General features: G+C 47.6%; 1 protein-coding gene across 1 annotated transcript in view; it reads left to right on the top strand.

The window, feature by feature from the left end:
* FOXO1 (forkhead box O1) overlaps positions 1–12,510 on the top strand; it is a 93,628-nt gene extending 81,118 nt beyond the window's left edge. Inside the window, exons 2-3 of the mRNA XM_018056686.1 lie at positions 7,420–8,776; positions 9,242–12,510. Coding sequence (XP_017912175.1) covers positions 7,420–8,754 — 1,335 coding nt within the window. The 3' untranslated portion in view covers positions 8,755–8,776; positions 9,242–12,510. The remainder of the gene's footprint in view (positions 1–7,419; positions 8,777–9,241) is intronic.

Below are 22,166 nucleotides of genomic sequence, written 5' to 3'. Positions count from 1 at the left end.
CCAGGGGTGATGACATTCACCTGACAGTCGGCCTTGTTGGCTCCCATGGCAACCTCCGGCCCAAGCGTGTGACTGTGGGAGGCGGTTTCTGTTTTCCAGGCTTTGCTTAAGCAGGGCTCCACGTCAGCCGCTCCTCTGGAGACTGCACCTGGACAGGGGGGTTCAGGTGCATGCCTTGGCATCTGGAACAGAGGGAGGTGCCTGCCTCTGAGGCTCCGAGCTCGCCTGGGCTGTTGGGGCTTTGCCTCTTGGAGTTCGTGGCTTCTGCTTGTGTGTAGAACGCAGGACATGGCGTGGGATGGGTCTTCACATCCTGAAAATCAAGGGCTGTGCCCTTCCTTTCATGAAATACAACTTTCTGACACACAGTTTCCCTTTAGGGCACAGCACGGGGAAACACGGTGCTTCTTTGTAATAACAACCTTTGGAGGAGCCAAAGCTTGGCATAGTTTTAATATCATCAAGTAAAATTTCTGTTCCATCCCGAAGATTTTTCCTTAAGTCCTCAATATCTGACGATAGTGGCTGAAGATTTACCCTGAAACGCTGAGGCTTCTGGCGAATACGAGCTTATTAAGGATCAGGCCAATTGTGGAGCATCGCCTGGTTCTCTGTTGCAAGGCTTACTCCTTGGCCAGTGTGGGAAGAGACGAGGAAGCGAGTTGCCCTCTCCTATTTGCCATCCCGAATACAAGCTGTTCATCGGCCGGCGGCGTGCACGCCTCTCTCCTTGAACGACCTTGTGGACGACACAGGCTCTGACAGGGGTCACCCCCAAAGCTGACCGAGCGCACTAGTTAAACAATCCAGGTCTCTACCTTTGAAGTCCTCTTAAGGGGCGAGAATGATTTCTGTGTCAAAGAAGGGTTGCAGCTCGGTTGCAAGGACATGGAAACAGCCTCAGGAAGGCTGGCTGCCTTGCTGAACAGGAAGTCTGTGATGAATGGTTTTTAATCAAGTTGTAACCATTCATGATGGCCAAAAAATTCCTGTTTATACATCCCTTTACTTCCTATCACAAAATAGCCAACCTTCACTTCCCCGCTTTGTGCCAGGTGATTCTTTGAGCGCTCTCCGTGGAGAGGATGCCCTTCCGTCCCCAGCGACCCTGTGTCACAGCGGTGCTGTGTCCCGGGTGTCAGGACGTGGGGAGACCAGGAGCCCATGGTCCGGCCTTGGAGTCTGCCTCCCCACTGCCCCCTGAAAACCTGGAACTTCTCCTGAGATGTTACATTTGCCCTTTTGGTTCCGCTTCACATGAGAGCATAGTCTGCCATATGCTTTTTTTTTTTTTTTTTTCAGTAGAAGCTGATGTCATGTAGTCATATTTTCCTTCCTTTGAAATGATTTGAGTCAGAGATAAAGCTGCTCTTGGAGCTAAATGTGCACCTATAGCTGTTGGAGAATGTGTAGCTGAGATTGGTTTGGTCTGGGGGAGGGTCATTGCGTGTCCTTGACTCTGATTTTGTGGTTCTTCTAGGGCTTCTGCACCACGTGGTTCCTGCCGTTTGTAAATGAGCTTTCCATCTGCATTTTAATCTTTCGGAACTCTATTTTCCCTAATACAAAATAAGGGTGTGAGGACAGGTGACCTTCCCAGGACTTTCCGGCTCACAAGTTTAATGAGGCTGTGAGGCCTCTGTCCACAAAGGTTCCCGGGGAAGCGCGAATCCTAGCACAGACTGGGGGCCACTGATTGCGGGCGAGAAGGACAGGTTTCGGGGAGGTGAGACCAGCTTTCCAGAAGAAGCGCTAGGTGCCGGAGCCCAGCATGAACACGTGTAATAGGTCAAGCTCTCCACAGCAGATCCACCATTGCAGCACTTTCCAAAATTGAATGTACATGCTTCGATTGGCAACACACGCCTCACCATCACCTGTAAAAAAGGACGGGCAAAAAGGTCACGTTTCCTTCTGTTTGCAAGCACCATGCATTACTTTACAGAGTTGTTGTTTTCTTAGCACCTCTGACGGGAACTCTGCTGAACAGAGATTACTCCTACTTTCTCCTCAGTTTGTTTTCACTCTTGGAAGTGCAGGAAGGGATGTGTAAAAATCGAGGAAGCGGGAGGAGGGGCCACGTCCATGCCGGGAGCCTACGAAGCCATCGCAACACAGAGTTCACAGGGGTTTGATAAAACACTCTGGGAAAAGTCTAGTGTGTCTTGCATTTCTGAAAGAACTTCTAGAATTTCTGGAACAACAAGTCCATTTAGTCATGTGTCCCAGCGTCTGGGTTTGAGATTCTCTTGTCTGGCTGGCCAACTGTTGCTCACATCCACCCTCTCGCAGGGCGATGGGCAGTTCTGGGCTGTGGGGCCTCTGAGGGCCTTTCCATTCTCCTCGTAGGTTCCCACAGCCTCTTTGCACGTGCTTTCCCCGAGGCAACACTCGCGTCTGAAATTCACACTTCAGCTGCTCTGGTTTCCTGCCACGAAGAGTAGCCAGTTAGGATTAAAAACAAATCATATTTTGTAAATTTATTACCCGTTGAGGCAGAAAACGAGCTTTCTAAACTAGTAAACAGAATTATTTCCGCTCCCTTAAGGATGCACACAGGTAACCTCAGTCTTAAGTAAATATGTTCCTGTGATTCTTCTTAATGATGGTGAAGCCAAAACATGGTTTTTCCAGCCGGCAGTGGTGTTGCATGCAGAGACATTTTGCAGGAGATTCTTTTTCTGAGCCTCAGTGCTCCCATTTTCAAAATGGGGCCAGTAATAATCTGCCTTACAGGCCTCTTTCAAGAATAGAATGAGACATAATGTATTGAAAGCAGTTTGTAAGTGCTAAAGTAAAATCCAGGTGTAAAACATGAAGGCCCAGGGGGTCCTGAGTAGGATGTATTCATCTTTAAGTTGCTGGTTTTGTTTTTGGTTGAACACAAAGACCAGAGTAGTCTTAGAATGCCCAGCAGAAATTGGGGTGAACAGTGGTGGCTGAGAGGTGGTGGTCTCATTCTCATTATAAAAGAATAATTTAATTATTATAATAATATAGTTATAAAGGGATAATGAGAATGAGACCGATGTTTGTAATATGGATGAGTTGCTGAAACACAGCCATTATCCTAATCAAAACAGCGGCTGATATCAGTTGAGCTAAGGGCGTCTGTTATCTCATTTAATCTTGGAAATAGCCTGTAAATGTGAGATCTGTTCATCTATCCAATAGATGCTTTGGTGCTAGAGCTGTGAGAGAACAGTGCCCAAGAAGACAGCCCAGGTCTCCAAGCTCCTGGAACTCACAGGGTTGTGGGAAGCCAGGCAGAGCAGAGTTGTGCTTGTGGTGAGCAAACCAGGCCCTGTGTTAGCTGCAGAATGGGATGGGGTTCTCGGGAAATGCTTTCAGAAGAAAGAGACAGTTGGGCTGAGACAGAAGTGGCAGGGTGGGGTGGGAGTGGTGACCTTTGGCAGGAAAACGTCAAGGCTCCTGGACAGTCCTTTGTACGTTTCCTGTCCTGAGTGGTCATTTATTTAGGTGGACTGGTTCTTTCCCCAGGTAGATCATAGAACACCCAGAAGGCAGACTCTGTGAGTAGCTCCTTCTGACGTCCCTCACTGCGCCCGGCATAAATCAGCCCCAGTGTTAATGAAAGTTACTTGGTATGAAGCAGTGCATGAATGGACAGAGAAGAGAGGTGGATGGCATGACACCTTCCCTGTGATGTTTTTGGGATGTTGGTCAGCAGCTGTTCATTGAATGTATCTTGTGCGTAAGGCGTCTTCTATGAGCTTTGGGATGAGATTAAAAAAAAAAAAAAAAAAACCTTCCCCTTCAAGAGGTGTGGAATCTGGTCTGCAGAGGGTGCGGAATGAACCCGTGAGCTAGAAACAGCCACCAGAGCAGGGTGAGCAAGCCGGGGCACCCTGGCTGGGGTACAGCGGGTCCAGGGTGCCGCTGCCCCCATGGACTTGCCGCCTCGGTGCTCAGGGTGGCCAGGCACACAGGTGGTGAGGGAGGGTCGGGGTGCAGGCAGCCGAAGGGCGCGTGCGGCGGAGACGACAGCTAGTGGCGGGGGAGTTGCTGAGGGCTCCTTCTCTCTGGTGGTCTCGGGCGAACGTTCAGGATCTGGGTGAGCGGTTTGCAGTGCGCGAGTCCTGTCTTCACACCCTGCCTCTCGCCTCACGTGATACTTGTTCCCAGTTGAAGCTCGCAGCCCTGTTGGCTGCGTGTGGCCCTCTGCCCAGGTCACAGGGAACCACGCTTGCCCCACCTCTGCTGTGTCCAATGCATTCGGCTGAGATTTGCAGACATCACATCATGAATTGAGGATGTTCAGTCGCTCAGTCGTGTCTGACTCTTCGCAACCCCATGGACCGCAGCACGCCAGCCTGCTCTGTCCTTCACTGTCTCCCTGAGCATGCTCACACTCATGTCCATTGAGTCGGTGATCCCATCCAATCATCTCTTCCTCTGTCGCCCAAGGTCTTCCTGAGCCAGGGATCGAACCCTGGTCTCCTGCATTGCAGGCAGATTCTTTACTGTCTGAGCCACCAGGAAGCCCAGCATCATGACTACCGACATGTAGTTTTTTAAGCTTTACCTATTCAGCATCTCCCACTCCAATTCCTCCCATTGGATTATCATAGCTTCTTTAATGTCCTGCTGGCTATGTGAAAAACAGGAATTTATGTAACCAGCCCTGCACAGCAAACCTTTTCCTGTTTGGGGAAAAATTTTTTTTAATTGTTGGTAAAGTTAGGAGACAGCTCTGTTACTCAAAGAGTGACCTGAAATGTCCTCTTAGGAAAATATGTAGCATAATGTTTTGATAAGTAAGGGATTGCTTACACCCCGTGTGCACCCCCGTGCGCCCCCCCTCCCCATTTTTGGTAAGTCTGAGTAGTAAGCCAGTGTGTGTCTTGCCCAGGTTAGTGAATACTTCCTGACCTTTTTTTTTTTTTTCCTTCCTGAACGTTTTAAAGATTCCATCTTTAATGGAAGTGTCCCCCAGTTGCAGTTATAAATGATCTGACCTAATTATATGTATCATAGAGCTGTGTCCCCCACCACCACCCCTTGCCCCCCAGGCTGTACCGACAGCCAGGAAGCCACTATCTAGGAAGATCTTCCCCCTTCATCATTAACCAAACGTGACAGGGACAGGAGTCAAGCTTCCTTTCCTCCAGAGATTCCATCGTAGCTTATCTGTGTTTCTATTGTGTTTAAAGAACAAGATAGTCATGATGGAATATTGTGCAAATGCCCAGACTTCCAGCCTGTACAGACTCAGTTCCAGGTCTGCCCCAGGAGCAGGCCTGCTTCTTTGCGGAGGAATGTGGAGGTTGGGGGGCCCCTGTGTGTGTGTGTGTCTGTGTCAGTGAAACTTCCCCTGTAGGGTTTGGAGAATCTGATGGGGATGGAATAGGATATTAGGGAGATGCAGCTCCTGGCCTCTTTCAAGGGCTCCAGTCTGGATTTGGGGTGAGGTCTGTAGGTGGGAAGAAAGAGGACAGAGTCTTGGGAACAGCAGAAGCCCCGCCCCACCACCCACGTACATGCCTGCCCAGCGTCCAGCCTGGGAGCCTCCTTCCAGGGCTGTGACTGACCCCGCTCGCCCGGGCCTGGCCGAAGGGCTGTCCCAGGGCTGCTGTGTTGCAATCCTCGCGTGGAATGTAGGACAGAGGGTCAGAGGGCATTTTGAAATGTAGATTTCTCAGCCTTGACTGTCTGGCCTCATTCTGACTTCTGTGTCTCCTTTTAGAAAGGGAGATTTTAATTTATTAATTTATTTTTTTCTTTTTCTTTGTTTTCTATCGCCTTTAAATGAGAGAGATGGTGAGCTCATGGTTTGCGTGGAGCCCCGGCCAGTCCTGCCGTGCAGAGGCTCTGTTCTGGCACAGCAACTGGCACTCAAGCATAGGAGACCCATGGCGATGAGGATGTGGGCACTGTGGCTGCATCTCTGGGTGACCACAGATCCAGCCAGAGCCGCTTCGTGGTTGGGAAGAAGGGGCCACAGGGGTCCCAGGGGCTTGCTCAGCGGAGCTGGGCATCCAGTTGGCAGAGGAAGCCCCAGAGGTGTTGGGGCCATGCGCTCAGTCCTGCTCCTGGAGTCCAGGATGCCCGGAACCTGCTCCGGGGCCTGATGACGGAGAGCGCTGAGTGCGCAGAGAGAGAGGCTGCTGCGTGCCTGTCCTGTGCTGGGGCCGAGCCAGCGGGGGTGCACCCTGTTTCCCAGGAGCCCCTCTTCTTGTCCACAGCAGGCTGTCCAGGTGCCGGCAGTCTCACGCTTCGCCCAGGACAGGAGTCGCACTCGGGCTTCCTCCCTTACAGGCCGGCCCCACTGCTTCTGCTGGGGCTTGTGCCATCTTTGGCTCCCGTCACAGTGTGTTTGGAGTTGCGGGTTTGTGTTTGTAATACCACTAAGCTCCTACCCACACCCCAGTGACTAGGAGGAGGGGGATGGGCTCAGAAAGGGTGGTGCCTTGTGCCCTCCTGCCAAGGTGGGATCTGATAGCTTCTTCCCACCAACCATTTACCATGTTGGACATACCTTATCTCGTTGGACCCGTGGAACCAGCCACAAAGGGGACTTTATGCACTTGGGGCCAGGCAGCTTCCCAAGGTTTGTAGCCAGTGAGTAGCAGAGCTACCCGTGGGCTCAAAGTTGGTTTTTCTGTTCTAACCATCCTGGGGGATGTATATGTCACGATTTAGTCATGGAGCCGTACTCAGTGGACCAAAGCCACCAGCTCTCTGCCCTTTCCACCACTCCTTCCCTCCCTGGGCAGCTTTTTGGCTTGAGTAGAAGCTGGGAAGAGAGGGTCGCTAACAGAACTTGAATTTAAGTGTTTTTTCCCTTGGTATTTCAACTTTCTAAAACCACCAGCACCACCTCGTTTTCCTTCTGTTCACCTATATCTGCCTAATGGACTTTAAGAATGTAAATGAACGTAGGTCTTAACTAGTTTTCAGGGTTTTGATTCTTGACTGAGAATATAATCTGCTTCCTTTCTCTCTTGTTGGGGATCACGTGGACCCCATAATACAAAACTTCTCACTTCGTGTTAAGTGGCGCGTGTACCGTCCGCAGAGAACTTGCAGGAGTTCTAGGGGATGATTGGACAGATAGGGGTTTTGAGAGCACTCTGTTAATGGAGTAGTATTTGCATCGCAAATCTAAGTGGTTTACAAACCAGGTCCTGTAATTTCCATGGAAAATAGGGCTATGTAAAAGAAAGTGTTTATAATAAAGCCTGTTTAGTTTTTTCCCCTTGTAAAATTAAAATACAGATACTGTTTTTAAGATATAATAATACTTTACTCATTGGAGCTGTCTTGTAGTGATGGTATAGATCTTACCATAAACTTTGAAAACATGCTTGTCTTCCACGTGAGACGTGTCTGTGTGTAATAGTGGGTCTTCCAGCCAGAGCAGTATTTGTATTTCTGACATGGTGTTCTGCTTTACAGAATTCAATTCGTCATAATCTGTCCCTGCACAGCAAGTTCATCCGTGTGCAGAATGAAGGAACTGGAAAAAGCTCCTGGTGGATGCTCAATCCAGAGGGAGGCAAGAGTGGGAAATCCCCCAGGAGAAGAGCCGCATCCATGGACAACAACAGTAAATTTGCCAAGAGCCGAGGCCGAGCTGCCAAGAAAAAAGCATCCCTGCAGTCGGGCCAGGAGGGTGCCGGGGACAGCCCGGGATCGCAGTTTTCCAAGTGGCCCGCAAGCCCCGGTTCTCACAGCAATGACGACTTCGACAACTGGAGTACCTTTCGCCCTCGAACCAGCTCGAACGCTAGTACCATTAGCGGGAGGCTCTCTCCCATCATGACGGAGCAGGACGACCTGGGAGACGGGGACGTGCACTCAATGGTGTACCCGCCGTCCGCCGCAAAGATGGCTTCTACCCTGCCCAGTCTGTCCGAGATCAGTAACCCTGAGAACATGGAGAACCTTTTGGATAATCTCAACCTCCTCTCGTCACCAACGTCATTAACCGTGTCCACCCAGTCTTCACCGGGCACCATGATGCAACAGACGCCCTGCTACTCCTTCACGCCGCCAAGCACCAGTCTGAATTCACCCAGCCCCAACTACCAAAAATACACGTACGGCCAGTCCAGCATGAGCCCCCTGCCCCAGATGCCCATGCAGACGCTGCAGGACAGCAAATCGAGTTACGGAGGCATGAGCCAGTACTGTGCGCCGGGACTCCTGAAGGAGCTGCTGACGTCCGACTCGCCTCCGCACAATGACATCATGACGCCAGTCGATCCGGGGGTGGCTCAAGCCAACAGCCGAGTGCTCGGCCAGAACGTGCTGATGGGCCCCAACTCGGTCATGCCAGCCTACGGCGGCCAGGCCTCTCACAACAAAATGATGACCCCCAGCTCCCACACCCACCCCGGACACGCTCAGTCAACATCCGCAGTCAATGGGCGTGCCTTGCCCCACGCGGTAAACACCATGCCCCACACCTCGGGTATGAACCGCCTGGCCCCGGTGAAGACAGCTTTACAAGTGCCTCTGGCCCACCCCATGCAGATGAGCGCCCTAGGGGGCTACTCCTCGGTGAGCAGCTGCAACGGCTATGGCCGGATGGGCGCTCTCCACCAGGAGAAGCTCCCCAGTGACTTGGACGGCATGTTTATCGAGCGCTTGGACTGTGACATGGAGTCCATCATTCGGAACGACCTCATGGACGGAGACACGTTGGATTTTAACTTTGACAACGTGTTGCCCAACCAAAGCTTCCCGCACAGTGTCAAGACGACAACACACAGCTGGGTGTCAGGCTGAGAGTGAGCAAGCGAGCGAGCAGGTAAGAGCACCCCGATACCAAAAGACCTTCTGAAAACAGGATTTAAAGAGAGGAGCCCAGTAACTTGCCTTGTATCTTCCAGGGTCGGGACTTTTTTTATTTTTATGTCAGCTGGCCACCCCTTGTGGAGAGGCATCTTTTATCATTCATTCTCTGCCCTTTTTGCAGCTTATAAATTCTCCTCTGAGCTGAAACATAAGGAAGCTTCCTCTAATGGCTTTAAAGAGTTTCTTTTGACAGAAGGCTGCATCTTCTTAGTAACTCTTAAATAAATGAATACATTTGATACAAATCAAATGCTGAAGGGGTTTTTAAAGTGGAATTTTCTCCCATTGAATGATTTCAGAGCTGTTTGAGAAAGCCCAACCCTCCCCCAAGTATGTCTGTCATCCTAATATGTTAAGTTGAATTGATTTTCATTTGGTTGTTTTCAATGCTTGTGTGTGTGTATGTGTTTTTTCCTAGGCTACACTTAAAAGTACTTCAGATTGTCTGACAGCAGGAACTGAGAGAAGCAGTCCAAAGATGTCCTTCACCCTACCTTTTCGTTTTCTTGATTTGAAAAAAAAAAAAAAAACAAAAACAAAACACACAAAACGCATTTCTTTTTTCCTTTCGTCAGACTTGGCAGCGAAGACACTTTTCCTGTACAGGATGTTTGCCCAGTGTTTGCAGGTTATGTGCTGCTGTAGATAAGGACTGTGCCATTGGAAATTTCATTACAATGAAGTGCCAAACTCACTACACCATATAATTGCAGAAAAGACTTTCGGATCCTGGTGTGCTTTCAACTTTTGTACATAAGCTGTAGCTACAGAATTGTATCTGTGTGCTTTTTTTTTTTTTTACTATTCATTTGGTCCAAGGAAAGTTTATACTCTTTTTGTAATACTGTGATGGTTTCATGTCCTTGGTAAGTTAAACTTTGGTTTTGTACTACCTGTGTTCTGCTGAACTGATGAATCACAGAGAACCAAGCTCTCCGTTCTACAGCTCCACTGGACAGCTCTGCATCTGTTCACGGCACCCCATAATTCACAGGAGAACCAGTAGCCTGTTGTCCATCTGCTGAATTAATGGACTTATCAAAACTCTTTTAGGGGGGGAAAAAAAAGATTAAACTCCAGCCTTGTACAGGTCTTTTCTATTTTTTTTTTCTTCTTCGTTTGTTTATTTTGTTATTTGCAAATTTGTACAAACACTTTAAATGGTTCTAATTTCCATATAAATGATTTTTGATGTTACTGTTGGGACTTGAGATCATTTTTGGAATAGATACTGAACTGTAATGTTTTCTTAAAACTCGAGTCTACCTTTGTTACATGGTCTGCTTGTAAATTTGTGGAATCTCAGACATTTGAAGCAGCGTCCGTGATTTTCCTTTTGTATTTCTAACTGGACTAGTACTAATTTTATATATGCTTCACTGGTTTGTATACTTGGGGATGCTCCTTGGTGATGTTTTCTGACTAATCTTCAAATCCTTGTAATTAGTACTTGCACACCCAATATTTCTGGCCTTACCTTAGCAGGAGAGTGATGTATAGTTATGGACATTTTGCGTTTCACATTGAGAACTTGATTTGTTTTTGTGTATGTGTTTTACAGAAGTCTGCTTCTGCTGTCCTTGTGAACTAGGCCTCCCTGCCCGGCATTGAATCTTCTGATCAGTGCCTTTATGCGCTTTGTTTCAAGTACTCCTGGGGGTAGGCCGCAAAGTATTTGGAGATCAGAAGGGGTGACTCACCTCCAAAACAGTGCTCCTTTCTCAAGCTCGAGTTTTGATCAACTTAACCTTTTTGAGTTGAACTTCAGCCAAAAGTTTTCCCTCGTAACACTGTGCTGTTCCTGGTCTAGGCAGAAGTTGGCTTTGTACTTCTGGAGAATTATGTCCATACTCACTCTTCAACCCTCTTCCCCTTCTGTCCTGCAGATTACTTGGTGCACTGTGGAAAGTGAGGTTGAACGGGGGAATTTTTAAATGGGACTTGAGTGATTTTTAAAGTGCTTGGTGTTCATGAGTGCAGGTGGCTACCAGACAGACTGGCACTTGCTTAAAAATTCGGGCCCTAAATTTGAAAACCGACAGGCGAGCAGTAAGTTATACCTTTGAATCTATTTAGAAAGCCATCGCTTTAAGAATTGGAGAGTTTCTTTCCCCTTTAGCAACCCAAACTATAATTCTGGTCATTATGTTGTAATATTTTCCGGTTACCTGTAACTGATTAGACCCCAGTTAATTGGCTTTGCATCCCATTTAGTCCATCAGTGTTTTGAAGTCGTGCGGAATGCCCAGAGTCAGCACAATGAAAGGAGCAGGTGCACAAAAGTGTTCCTCTGGCCTTCTTGGGAAAGCTCTGACTTCTGTTGACCTAGCCCATATCACGCTGGCTTTGTCTTGCCCAAGAATTGCATCTCTCCTGGCTTGGTTTTTCCTCCACGTTTAACAAGAACACAGATTTTCTGGATGGATTTCCTCCGGGAGGCAGGCTCTATTGTATGCTTCCCACAGTGACTTCTACACTTTTGAAAATTGATTAAACAGCCACCCCTCTAACCATCTTCATTGTTGGCCACTCCAAAATAAGTCTGGTTTCAGAAACCCTGGTTCCTCTGACCGATGCCCCCTGCACCTGCGCTTGGACTCATTGGGGCCACAGTTCTCGTGTTCCCTGCTGTGACCACCACTTCCCGCCCCCCAGGCCAGCACACACTGAGCCTCATCAGGCCCATCGTTCACTGATGAGGCAACTAGCTACCAAAAAAAAAAAAAAAATCACTGTTCAAATCTTACTACTTCATAGAGTGACTTTTAAAAAGATGTTGCTTCCTCTTGAGTCTGTGTAAATATCTTTTTTTTCCCCTTCAACTTTTGTGTGTGTGTGTGGAAATTTTAACAGGAATCCTGGGTAGCTCTCCAGGGTACAGTGAAGTTCAGTGAAAGGCACCTTGTCGGTTTTGAAAACAAACATTATATGACCTCTGGTAATTCTTTTTCTGTACGAATACTGACTTTCTGGAGTAATGAGTATATCAGTTATTGTACATGATTGCTTTGTGAAATGTGCAAATGATATCACCTATGCAGCCTTGTTTGATTTATTTCCTCTGGTTTGTACTGTTATTAAAAGCATATTGTATTATAGAGCTATTCAGATATTTTAAATATAAAGTATTGTTTCCGTAATATAGGCGTATGGAGTATATTTAGGTGATAGATGTGTTACTTGGAAAGGTCTGCCTTGAAAAACTGACAAAAGTCTAAATTAAAACCCCAGTGAGCCGTAAATCAGTGGAACGTCCCAAGAAGGAGGAGAAGGACACTCAAAATGGAAACAGTTCCCCCAAAGTATATGATTTGGACTTAATTCAGCTGCTGGATATGTGTTACCAATCTCCCCACCCCACTCCTCCCCTCTCCCCAGCTGAGTGATTACCGAGTAATCGTTCAGTAAAAGACGCAGTGTGGTTTATGCAGACGAAACAGCCTAGCATTACTCTTGGCCTCCTCCCTGAGGAGGGTGACAGCCTGGCGGCCTGGCCACGTTCATCCCATCTGGACGCAGACAGACCCGCCCGCCCTTGACCAGTCGCATTTAGCACATGTGCAGATCCTGCGTTCCCGCTCCCATACAATGAAAAGTGCCTGATGATGCTGGTATACTTACAGACACAAGAACAATCTTTGCTGTTATTGTATAAAGCCATAAATGTACATAAATCATGTTTAAATGGTTTGGTGTCCTTCTTTTTTAGTTGTGCAAAGTAAGCTCTTTATTAGGTTCTTTTTTTTTTTTCCCCCTTCTTGTTTAGCTATCACATGAGTTAAAACCTTGGCAGCCACAGTGCCATGGTTAATTCATATCTGGTATTTCTTTGGTGGGGGGGGGGGCGATGTGGAAACGCTCTCTCTGGGACCAAACTATAGTCCCTGAGGGCTGGAGAGCAAGTTGGGTCCGTGATAACCACCCTGGAGGGCTTCATCTGTCCGCGCCTGACACAGCATTGGCACAGAAATGACTGGGTGTAGGAGAGCTCGTGCTGGAGTAGGCAGAGCTGAAGGTAAAAATACCTGAAGGTCGGGTGGGAGGGCCCTGGCTGGGAAGTCGCTGAGCAGGGGTGGGTGGTGTGGTGGGAACGGTGGCTTCCCAAGGCCACATGAGGGGGGAGGGCGGGGGGTAGTTCTTGCATTCAGTGGCTGCAGATGGGAGGTTTCTGTGTTTGCTTCTCTTTAGAACATGCTCGAGGAATAAACTAGGATTAGATTGTGTGTGTGTGTGTCAGTTCAGTCATGTCGGCTCTTTGTGACCCTGTGGATTGTAGCTTACCAGGTTCCTCTGTCCGTGAGATTTGCCAAGCCCTAGTCCAGGGGATCTTCCTGACCCAGGGATTGAGCCTGTGTTGTCTCCTTCATCTCCTGCACTGCAGGAGGATTCTTTACCGCTGAGCCATCCAGGATTAGGTTAATAATGGTTAAAATGCATCTTAAAACCAGAATTAAGTCTTGGCTTTCCATGCTTCTATTTGAGGTCATTCTAGTGTTTACCTGTGTGGACACTGGAAGATCAGTCCAGCTTTCAGATTTTTTTTGTCTTCTTCCTTCCTCCCTCCCAGCTTTGGAACCCTTGCTTTAAAATAACGATAGTCAGAAGCCCAGAGTGCAAAACAGATAACCCCATCTGCTCTCAGACCTGGGGCTCGTGCGCACATCATTGTGAAAACCACTCATTTCATCCAGGGGAGAAGGGAACGGCAACCCACTCCAGTATACCTGCCTGGATAATTCCCCGGACAGAGGAGCCTGGCCAGCTACAGTCCATGGGATCGCAGAGTCCGGACACGCCTGAGAAGCTAGCACAACGCAACCGTCTAGTCCAAACGCAGGAAAACGCCTTGACTACACTGCCGGAACACACCAGCAGGCTCCTTTCAAAACCCGCCGTGCACGTACCCCAAATCACACATCTAAGTGTCATTCATTAAGGCTGGTTCCCACGTTGTCACATCCGTTGATAAGAGGAAGCAACACAGCAGGAAGGGACAGATGCGTGGTTGGAGCTGGATGGTTAACACGGAGGGAGAGACTTCCTTCCTCGGACAGTATCTTGGCGCCTGCTGTGACCAGAGCCTGACCGATTGTTTCTTGACCTGTGAACCTGCCATGCCGCCAGGACTTTGCCTTGCCTATTGTCTCTCTGTGACCTACCGAAACGATGATGGTGCTGGTTAAACTTAGACCGGTTGGTGTGGTCAGGTAGGTGGAAGGCTGTTCCCAGGTGTAGCACACAGACATCGAACCTTGTGTCATCTGTTGAACCTTGTGCGCTAGGAGCCTGCAGCTGGGCTGGGCCATGACCCCCAAAATGAGAGCGTGTTTATGCAAGGCTTCCTTATTCTCATTTACTATTTCATTATTTTGGTGTAGGAAATCACCCTGGTGATCACTTAGATAGATGCTTCCTAGGACATTTACCAGTTTAGTTACCTGGAAGACGAGTGAAGTTACTGGGAACTGGAAAGGGAGGTCTGTGTTGGCCATTAGGTAGACGGAGATAGCCGAGGTGTGAGCTGAAGGTCAAGGGCAGGCCCTTGGATCCTTTGACCAGAAGAGCTACAGAGTGGCATGGGCCTCTGAAAGTTGAAGAGAGAACTTCTGAGTTTTGCAGGTGGTTGGGAGAGGAGGCTCTCTGGGCAGAGCCCTGGCTTGCCAACATGGCTCTGAGAGGAGAGAGCTCTGTGCTGGGAAGGAGTTCACCTGTGAAGGAGAGAAAAAGGGAGATTGAGGCCAGCTTTCTGTAGCCAGCTTTCCTCAACTCGACTGGTAGTGGGACAGCGTTTCCCTCCTGCTCATAAACTCAAAGGCGGAACGAAACTTTTTGGCCTTAGTACTTTTATCACTTTCTTCGAAAAGTGAGGCTTGTTTGCATTGGAAGCCACGGGTGGGAAGTAGAGATTTACCTCCTTCAGGAAGGAGGAGGGCAGCTTGGTGAGGGCTTGGTAGTCATTCTTTACCTCCTTCCTTCCATGAGCTCCAGCCCATGACAAGCAACTTTCGAGTGCCCGTAAAACTTCAGCTTGGCCTAGGATGGTGACCCACTTGCTGCAGTTCCTGCAGATGCCCTCGGGGCTGTAATGTTTCCATGGATACAGTTGCCACTCCCTCAAGATGATCTTAGCTGCTTAGAACAGGGCTCACGGGGCCATTTTAAAACGCATTTCTCTCCTTGGTGAACTGGGATAGAGGGCACTCTGTTTTGCACTTTGTCTGCAAAGTGGTTGCAGAACAAACTAGAGGTGCCCACTTGCTCAGTCTGTGCTAGTGGCGGAGGCGCTCACAGTGTTGGCAGGCCACTAAGCTGGTCTGATGCTTGGCAGTGATTTCCCCACAGGTGAGGTAAGTTGAGGATACCGTCTGCTACATGCCTCACAGGTTTGATGTGAGGTTTGGGGGATGAGATAATGTCTGCAGATGGCGTCCCCTCTCTGGAAAAGCCTCCGTGTAGGAGCTGGTGTCAGCATAGGTAATGGTAGGACTCGGGAGATCTGTTTCCTCAGTGGGCTGCATAGTCATTGCTCCCTGCGGTGTAAGCGGAAGGACTGCTTGGTCCGTTTCCATCGTATTTCTGCATTCCCATCTGTGGGCCTCCATCTCTTACGCAGGAAGTGGGTGGACATCTTACCAGACCCAAACTCCAGGAGAGTCTGTCACCTCTCCTTGGTAACTCCAGAAATACTTGATACATAGTAAGTTGTAAACCTGCTGTGTGCCCAGTCTAAACTTGAGATATTTGTTTCCCAAGAAATCCTCTGTGGACCCATATGCAGAAAATTGAGAGAGACAGTTTTAGACAATTTGACCTTGACCTCACCTCAGTCATGTTCACCCAGACACTGCCAACTCCATGTGCCCTTATAGGCTGACCTGTTAAGACAGGAAAAGAGGCGAGAACCAGGCTGAGGTTGAGGGGGACTTGTGTGCTGGAGCCTGACTGCTAGTTCACAGGAAGTGATGCTTAAGTTTACAGGAATCCTGTGAGCTGATTTCAGAAACCACTGTTGTTTGCAATTTGACTTAGAGAAACTTACTACTAAATAAGTTACATTAAAAAACTAAGGTAGTGGGACTTAGTGGTTGAGACTCTGTGCTTCCAATTCAGAGGGTACTGGTTCTATCCCTGGCCCTGGAAGTAAGCCCACATGCTGTGCAGCCAAAAATTAACAAAAAGTTGGTAAAGACTCAAAACTCATCATGGCCTCATCTCTTGTCTACTCTGGAGGTGTTTGAACTTGTATCTTATGATGGGGATGCTGCCACTGCTGGTGCTGAAGCTGAACACAAAGTTTCAGTTTAATAAATATAGTTTGAACTAGGGTGGGAAATGACTTAACAATAAATCACGTCAGTTATGTTTTTTCTCTTTTGGCCACGCCGCACGGCTTCTGGGGTCTTCGTTCCCTGACCGGGGATCGAGTCCCAGCCCTTGGCAGTGAAAGCGCAGTCTTACCACTGGACTGCCAAGGAATCCCCATGTGGGTTAAATTTTTTGAGAAGAGAGTGGATTGATATGCAAGTGGATTTGTCAAATTCCAGCTGAATTGTGTGACCACCATATGCTGGCTGCAAAAATCAATTCGCCTAATAGAGTTTAAATTCAAGGCTATTGTACACTTTATGGATTGTGTGCTGTGTATTTTTTATATCAATAAACTCATAATAAACTTACGGACATACACGCCAGCATATGTTGCTGCCCCATGGAGCATGTTAAACATTGGCCAGCGCACCACTGATGGGTGTAACGAGGGCATGAAAAGGCTGGCAGTTTGGATGACGTAAAACAGATGGGTTGGCAGGGAGGGGAGGAGAGAACAGGAAGTTGTGTCAAGGTCTAGGGTGTGGTCAGGATAGTCAGTGATTGACAGGCAGGATGGGGCCCTCGAGTGGTAGAAGATCGGGGAAGAGGAAGCCTGAAGATTGCATGGGGTGTGCAAAATAGATGTCAGAGCCGGCAAAAGGCATAGCAGGAACGGGGTGGAGAGGAAGTCTCAAATTCAGGGGCCCCAAATCTTAATTGAGGGGAGGAACCGACCAAGTGGCAGGTAGGATACCTGCCTAGGAAAGGTACCGAGGGGAATAGCTGAATGCCCTCAGCATCAACAGAGGTTTCATTTTTTAATTTTTAAAATTATAATCTTTTGGCTGCACCACATGACTTGTGGGACTTTTGTTCCCTGGCCAGGGATCAAATCTCGGTCTTTGGCAGTGAAAGGGTGAGGTCCTAACCACTAGACCGCCAGGGAATTCCCTACCTAATTTATAACGAAGATAAAAGAAGGCTGAGCGTCGAAGAATTGATGCTTTTGAATTATGTTGCTGGAGAAGACTCGAGAGTCCCTTGGACAGCAAGGAGATCAGACCGGTCAATCCTAAAGGAAATCAACCCTGAATATTCATTGGAAGGACTGATGCTGAAGCTGAAGCTCCAGTACTTTGGCCACCTGATGAGAGGAGCTGACTCATTGCAAATGACCCAGATGCAGGGAAGACAGGCCAGGAGGAGAAGGAAGCGACAGAGGATGAGATAGTTGAATGGCATCGCTGACTTAAGGGACGTGAGTTTGCACAAACTGTGGGAGATTGTAAAGGACAAGGAAACCTGGAGTGCTGCGGTCCATGAACTCGCAAAGAGTCAGACTCAACTTAGCAACTGAACAATAACAATTTAGCATAATCATATATCCTGCATTGTAATATATAGTATAATTATATTTACTATAAAATAAGCATCCTTGAGTTAATACTGATAAGTATAAATGACTAAAATAATAAACATGTGAGGAGGAGGGATAGCTATTCTCTCTCTTTTTTTTTGCCACACTTGTCTCGGGACCTTAGTTTCCTGACCAGGGGTCAAACCTGGGTTCTTGGCAATGAAATTATGGAATCGTAATGACTGAACCAACGGAATTCTCCAACAGAGGTTTTTTTTAAACAAGAGGGTGGAAGGAGAAGATTCTGGAGTTGGGAAAGAAATACAAAAATGATGCCAGTTCTGCTTCGGGGGCTCATCATGGTTTGTCAAATGGAAATAATGACACCTACTCAACTGGAGTTACTGAGGGAGACAAATGACCTGAGTTAAGACCCTATCATGGTGCCTGGCACACAGAAAGGTCTCAAGAAATAATGGTGACCAGACATTCTGGTTTGGCCAAGACAGGCTTGGGCTAACTGCGCCCAGCACAATCATTAGCTGCTCTTGTCTAGTGTTGGGGTGCTTAATGACATGTTCACCCTATCAGCAAATGACTGTTTTCCAGTGAATCACTTCCTATAGACCTTGCTTCAGAGTGGACGTACCAAAAGCCTTCCTGAAAGAAGCTGGCTGTGGCTGCAGAGTTTGGCTTCTAAAGGAATGTTGGCCTGGTGTCTGAGTAGCATAGGTTAACCTAAGCTCTCTTTTCCTACCTTCCTTGGCTTTCTCATTGCCTCTGCCCTATGTACCAGTCACACCCAACAGCCATTCCCTTTTATGCTTCCACTTGTCTCACAGGCTGGAAGGTTTTGTCTGGAATGCCTTTCTCCTTTCCTTGTCAACAAGGGAGAGCTGAACCTTCTCCTACCCTTTAGGCCCCTCGTATGGGAGTCATATTCCTTGCACAGGTGGGCTGGATGCCTCTCAGGACACCTTTCCCAAGTGCAGGTATGTGGGTGGTGTGTTTAGCTCTGGGTTCATCATAGTCCTCCTCAGTGGTCCTTCCGAGGCAGCCCTCTCGCCACCCCACGGAGACGTTCAGAACCAGGCTTGGCTGGCACGGGTCATCCCTAAGCTCTCAGTGAGCCTAAAGCAACTGTGCTTGCCACTGGACACAGCCAAAGGCATTCCTCTAGGGTGTGCCAGTCTGCGTCTGCCAACATTCCAACAAATTAAAAGCAGACCAAGGAGCCCAAGGTATTTGGACAAGTCTGGAGCTGCTATTCACTTTCTTCAACCAAGGGAAGTTCAAAGGCAAGAGAGGGGATGGGACCAAGGATGAAATGCCTTAAAGGGACGTCTGGCTTTCTTTCCAGCCGGTCATCCCCACGGGCTGCTCAGTCCTTTCTCATAGCTCTTCTCAGGGCTGCTGGGCCAGGCTCAGGCCCCTTTTGCTCACTTCCTACCTTGAAAATTTCCAATATGGAGGCTGAAATGTCAGTTTCTCTGCTTACCTAGAGTCCTCGCTTCACGGTGGATGTACCAAAAACCCTCCTGGAAGAACTGGCTCTAACTGGAGGGTTTTGCTTCTAAAGGAATGTTACTGGTGTCTGAGCAGTGTTAAGTTAACCTAAAATGTACACAGCCTTTTCCTACCGTCTTTGGCATTCTCACCTCTCCCGCCCTATGTACCAGTCACACTGGGGTTGCACGTCTATAGAAACAACTAGGTTGTGCCAATCCTGGGACAGTCCTAGCTTCTCCATTAAAAAAAAAAAAAAAGACACGGTTGCCCCGAGGTAGTTGCTGATTTGTTTTGTCAGAACCTCACCCAAGAAGGACACTGTCATCTGTAATCTTTACTTTCCTGTCATATCACTGGGTTATCTCCACTTCTCCCCTACAGAATAGAATTAGATAAAATAGGTGTGTGCTTTTGTTTTTATTCTGACTTTTTAAATAATATTTTTGAAATTAATTTGAAAGATTCCAATTTTTTTTGAGATACAATATTATTTTGAAAAGAAGGTAATTATTCTCCTTTACAAGATAACAGTTCTTTTCCTACCTCACTTCACCACACCTACCGAAACAATGGCTTGGTAAAAAGGAGACGTTTCCTGAAGTCAGACACTTCTGTTTAGAAGTACTTGTGAAGTTGTGAGGGAACACTCCCTGAAGAGAAAATTTCATTTATTCTTAGGAATGTATCTTATGAGATCTCAGCAGTTCTTAGAGCCCTGTGGGCTGTATTTTAAATTAGTATGATCTTTAAAGTTTCAGGTCCCTTTTGATTTCTTTTTTTCTGTCTTAATTGAAATTCCATTAAAAGCGTGAATAATTTTCAAACCCTTGGATTGGACTGGCTGGAGGCATTTAACAGCTGTATGGAATCTCGTGTAACCATCATGTGGCCTTTTCTTTTTTGAAACAATTGTCTTTTGTAAGAAAATCACATGATTAAAAAAATAGATGACTAGCAATAATTCTGTTGTCACTTGGCTGCTGACAGGAGTAGGAATAGGGAGAAAGACATCAGAAAAATGCATTCTTGGATCCCTCAGCCACACCAATCTGCAAACCTTCCTGGAGGAAATAATTTCCTTTGTCATTTCTGGGTAACTAAAAAAAGGCTTCGGAATGTTTCCAGGCTTGGGCATTTGGTTGTGTAATACTTTTTGGAGTCTGAGTTACCTTAGTTTGCTCTAGAAGTTGGCTCAAAACCCAGCCATCATCCCCACTGCTGGATCTGAGTGTCAAAGAGAGTGTTATCAATTTGATGAATGAAAGCTCAAGTCTTTATTATGGACAATAATACTCCCTCTGGGATTAGACATTCTTAATATTCTTGAGAGCAAAGAGAAGTTTGAATCGGCTTCGGGTCCCAAAGATGCTGTCATGAGACGCAGTCTGCCTCTGGCTCCCATGTACCCCACCTGCAGGCCTCCTGCCGACGTGGGTGAGGGGCACACCTCCTGTCACCTTCTAGAGTCCAGAGAGGGAATGTTCCACATACGGAATGTTTGAAAGCGGTAGGGCTGGTCATTGCCCAGCACAAAGAAAGTGTTGAAATTGAGTGTTTCTCTGAGGAATGAGTCGATGTTATTTTCCAGGGCAGTTCTAAGACTCGTGGAGGAAAAACTATAATTAAGAAAAGTGGGTGGATTATTGGGAAAGCTTTTTTCTTCAAAAGGTTTTGTGATCTTAGTAGCATTTTACGTGTGTCATACTTTCCGTGAAAGGTTACCTTGCATCTGCCGAAGTTTCTTCCTCAGCCTCCCTTTGAATTCAGATTAGCGGAGCAAACCCACTCTGCACGGATCACGCCCTAGGGAGGATGTTCCCTGGGCGGAATTTAGTTCCTAGAGACCCTGGGGAAACTTGCTAAAGTAAGACGTGTTGTTTCTCCAAGTGTAAACTACCAACCGTGGGCAACAGAATAATTTGAGGGGGACTTCCCTGAGAGTCCAGTGGTTGACAATCTGCCTTGCAATGTAGGGAACATGGGTTCAGTCCCTAGTCAGGAAACTAAGATCCCACATGCTGTGGAGCAACAGGACCTGGGCTTGCTCCAGAGCCAGCATGCCACAAACTAGAGAAATCCTTGAGCCACCATGAAAGATTCCACTTGCCACAGTTAAGACCTGATACAGCCAAATTAATTAATTGATTATTTAAAGAATAATTGGGAAGATTTGTAAAAAAGTGCAAATTCCTGGGTTTCTCCCCATACCCATAAATATATGGATTTAATAACTTGGGATGAGTGGTGGTGGGTAACGGCTGAGAAATCTGTGTTTTAACTAGTCCAGGTGATTTTTGTGAACACTAGAATTTGAGAGCTACCACCAGTCTATGGAGATGCTGGTTTACTGATATTCATTCATTCATTCAGCAGCTAAATACCTCCTGAGCACCACCTGTGTAGCCGGTCCTCTGCAGAGGCCTGGAATGCCCTGTGTGGTGCACAAGACAGGCTTGTCATCTTCCTTCAGGAGGCTCTCAGTCCCCTATCCTCTTCAGATGTGTGGCGAGGTGTACCAAATAGATGTCACGAAGTATTCTTTTAAACATAGATGACTTGGAGCTTCCCTGGTGGCTCAGTGGTAAAGAATCTGCCTGCCAGTGTAGAAGACACAGCTTCGATCCCTGGTCTGGGAAGATCCCACGTGTCACGGAACAACTAAGTTGAGCCCATGTGCCGTAGAGCCTGGGCTTGGCAGGAAGAGAAGCCACCACAGTGAGAAGCCTGTGCACTGCAGCCGGAGTGTAGCCTGTGAATGAAGACCCAGCATAGGAAAAAAAAAAAATATGTAAAAAATAGGCTCCTGGGATCAGATAAATACTGGGCTGATAACTGGTCCTGAAACTCTAAAATTTCCATCATCCATCAAAAGGCTTTTTCTGTGCCTAACCTGCTGGGCATGCCAAGTGAACTAGTTGAGCAGACTGGCTTTTTGTCCTCGAGGTGCTAGCAAATCCAGATCTGGGCTGGCCTCTTGCCAGCACCGGGCTCCATACCTGAGTAACACCATGGAGTGGCATTAAAGCAGTTTCAGCCAAGAGGCCAACCTGGAAAAACGGCCAACGTGATCCCTACTGACCAAATGGCAGCACTAAGTGCATCCAGGACTGAGGAAAATAACCCAGTCTGTGTAGGGTCTGTTTTCCATTGGAAATGAAGCTTTTTTTTT

This window comes from Capra hircus, chromosome 12 (genome assembly GCF_001704415.2).
Source record: "Capra hircus breed San Clemente chromosome 12, ASM170441v1, whole genome shotgun sequence".
Taxonomy (NCBI): domain Eukaryota; kingdom Metazoa; phylum Chordata; class Mammalia; order Artiodactyla; family Bovidae; genus Capra; species Capra hircus.
Note: the sequence above shows the minus strand (reverse complement) of the source record. Positions and strands in the feature narration are given on the sequence as shown.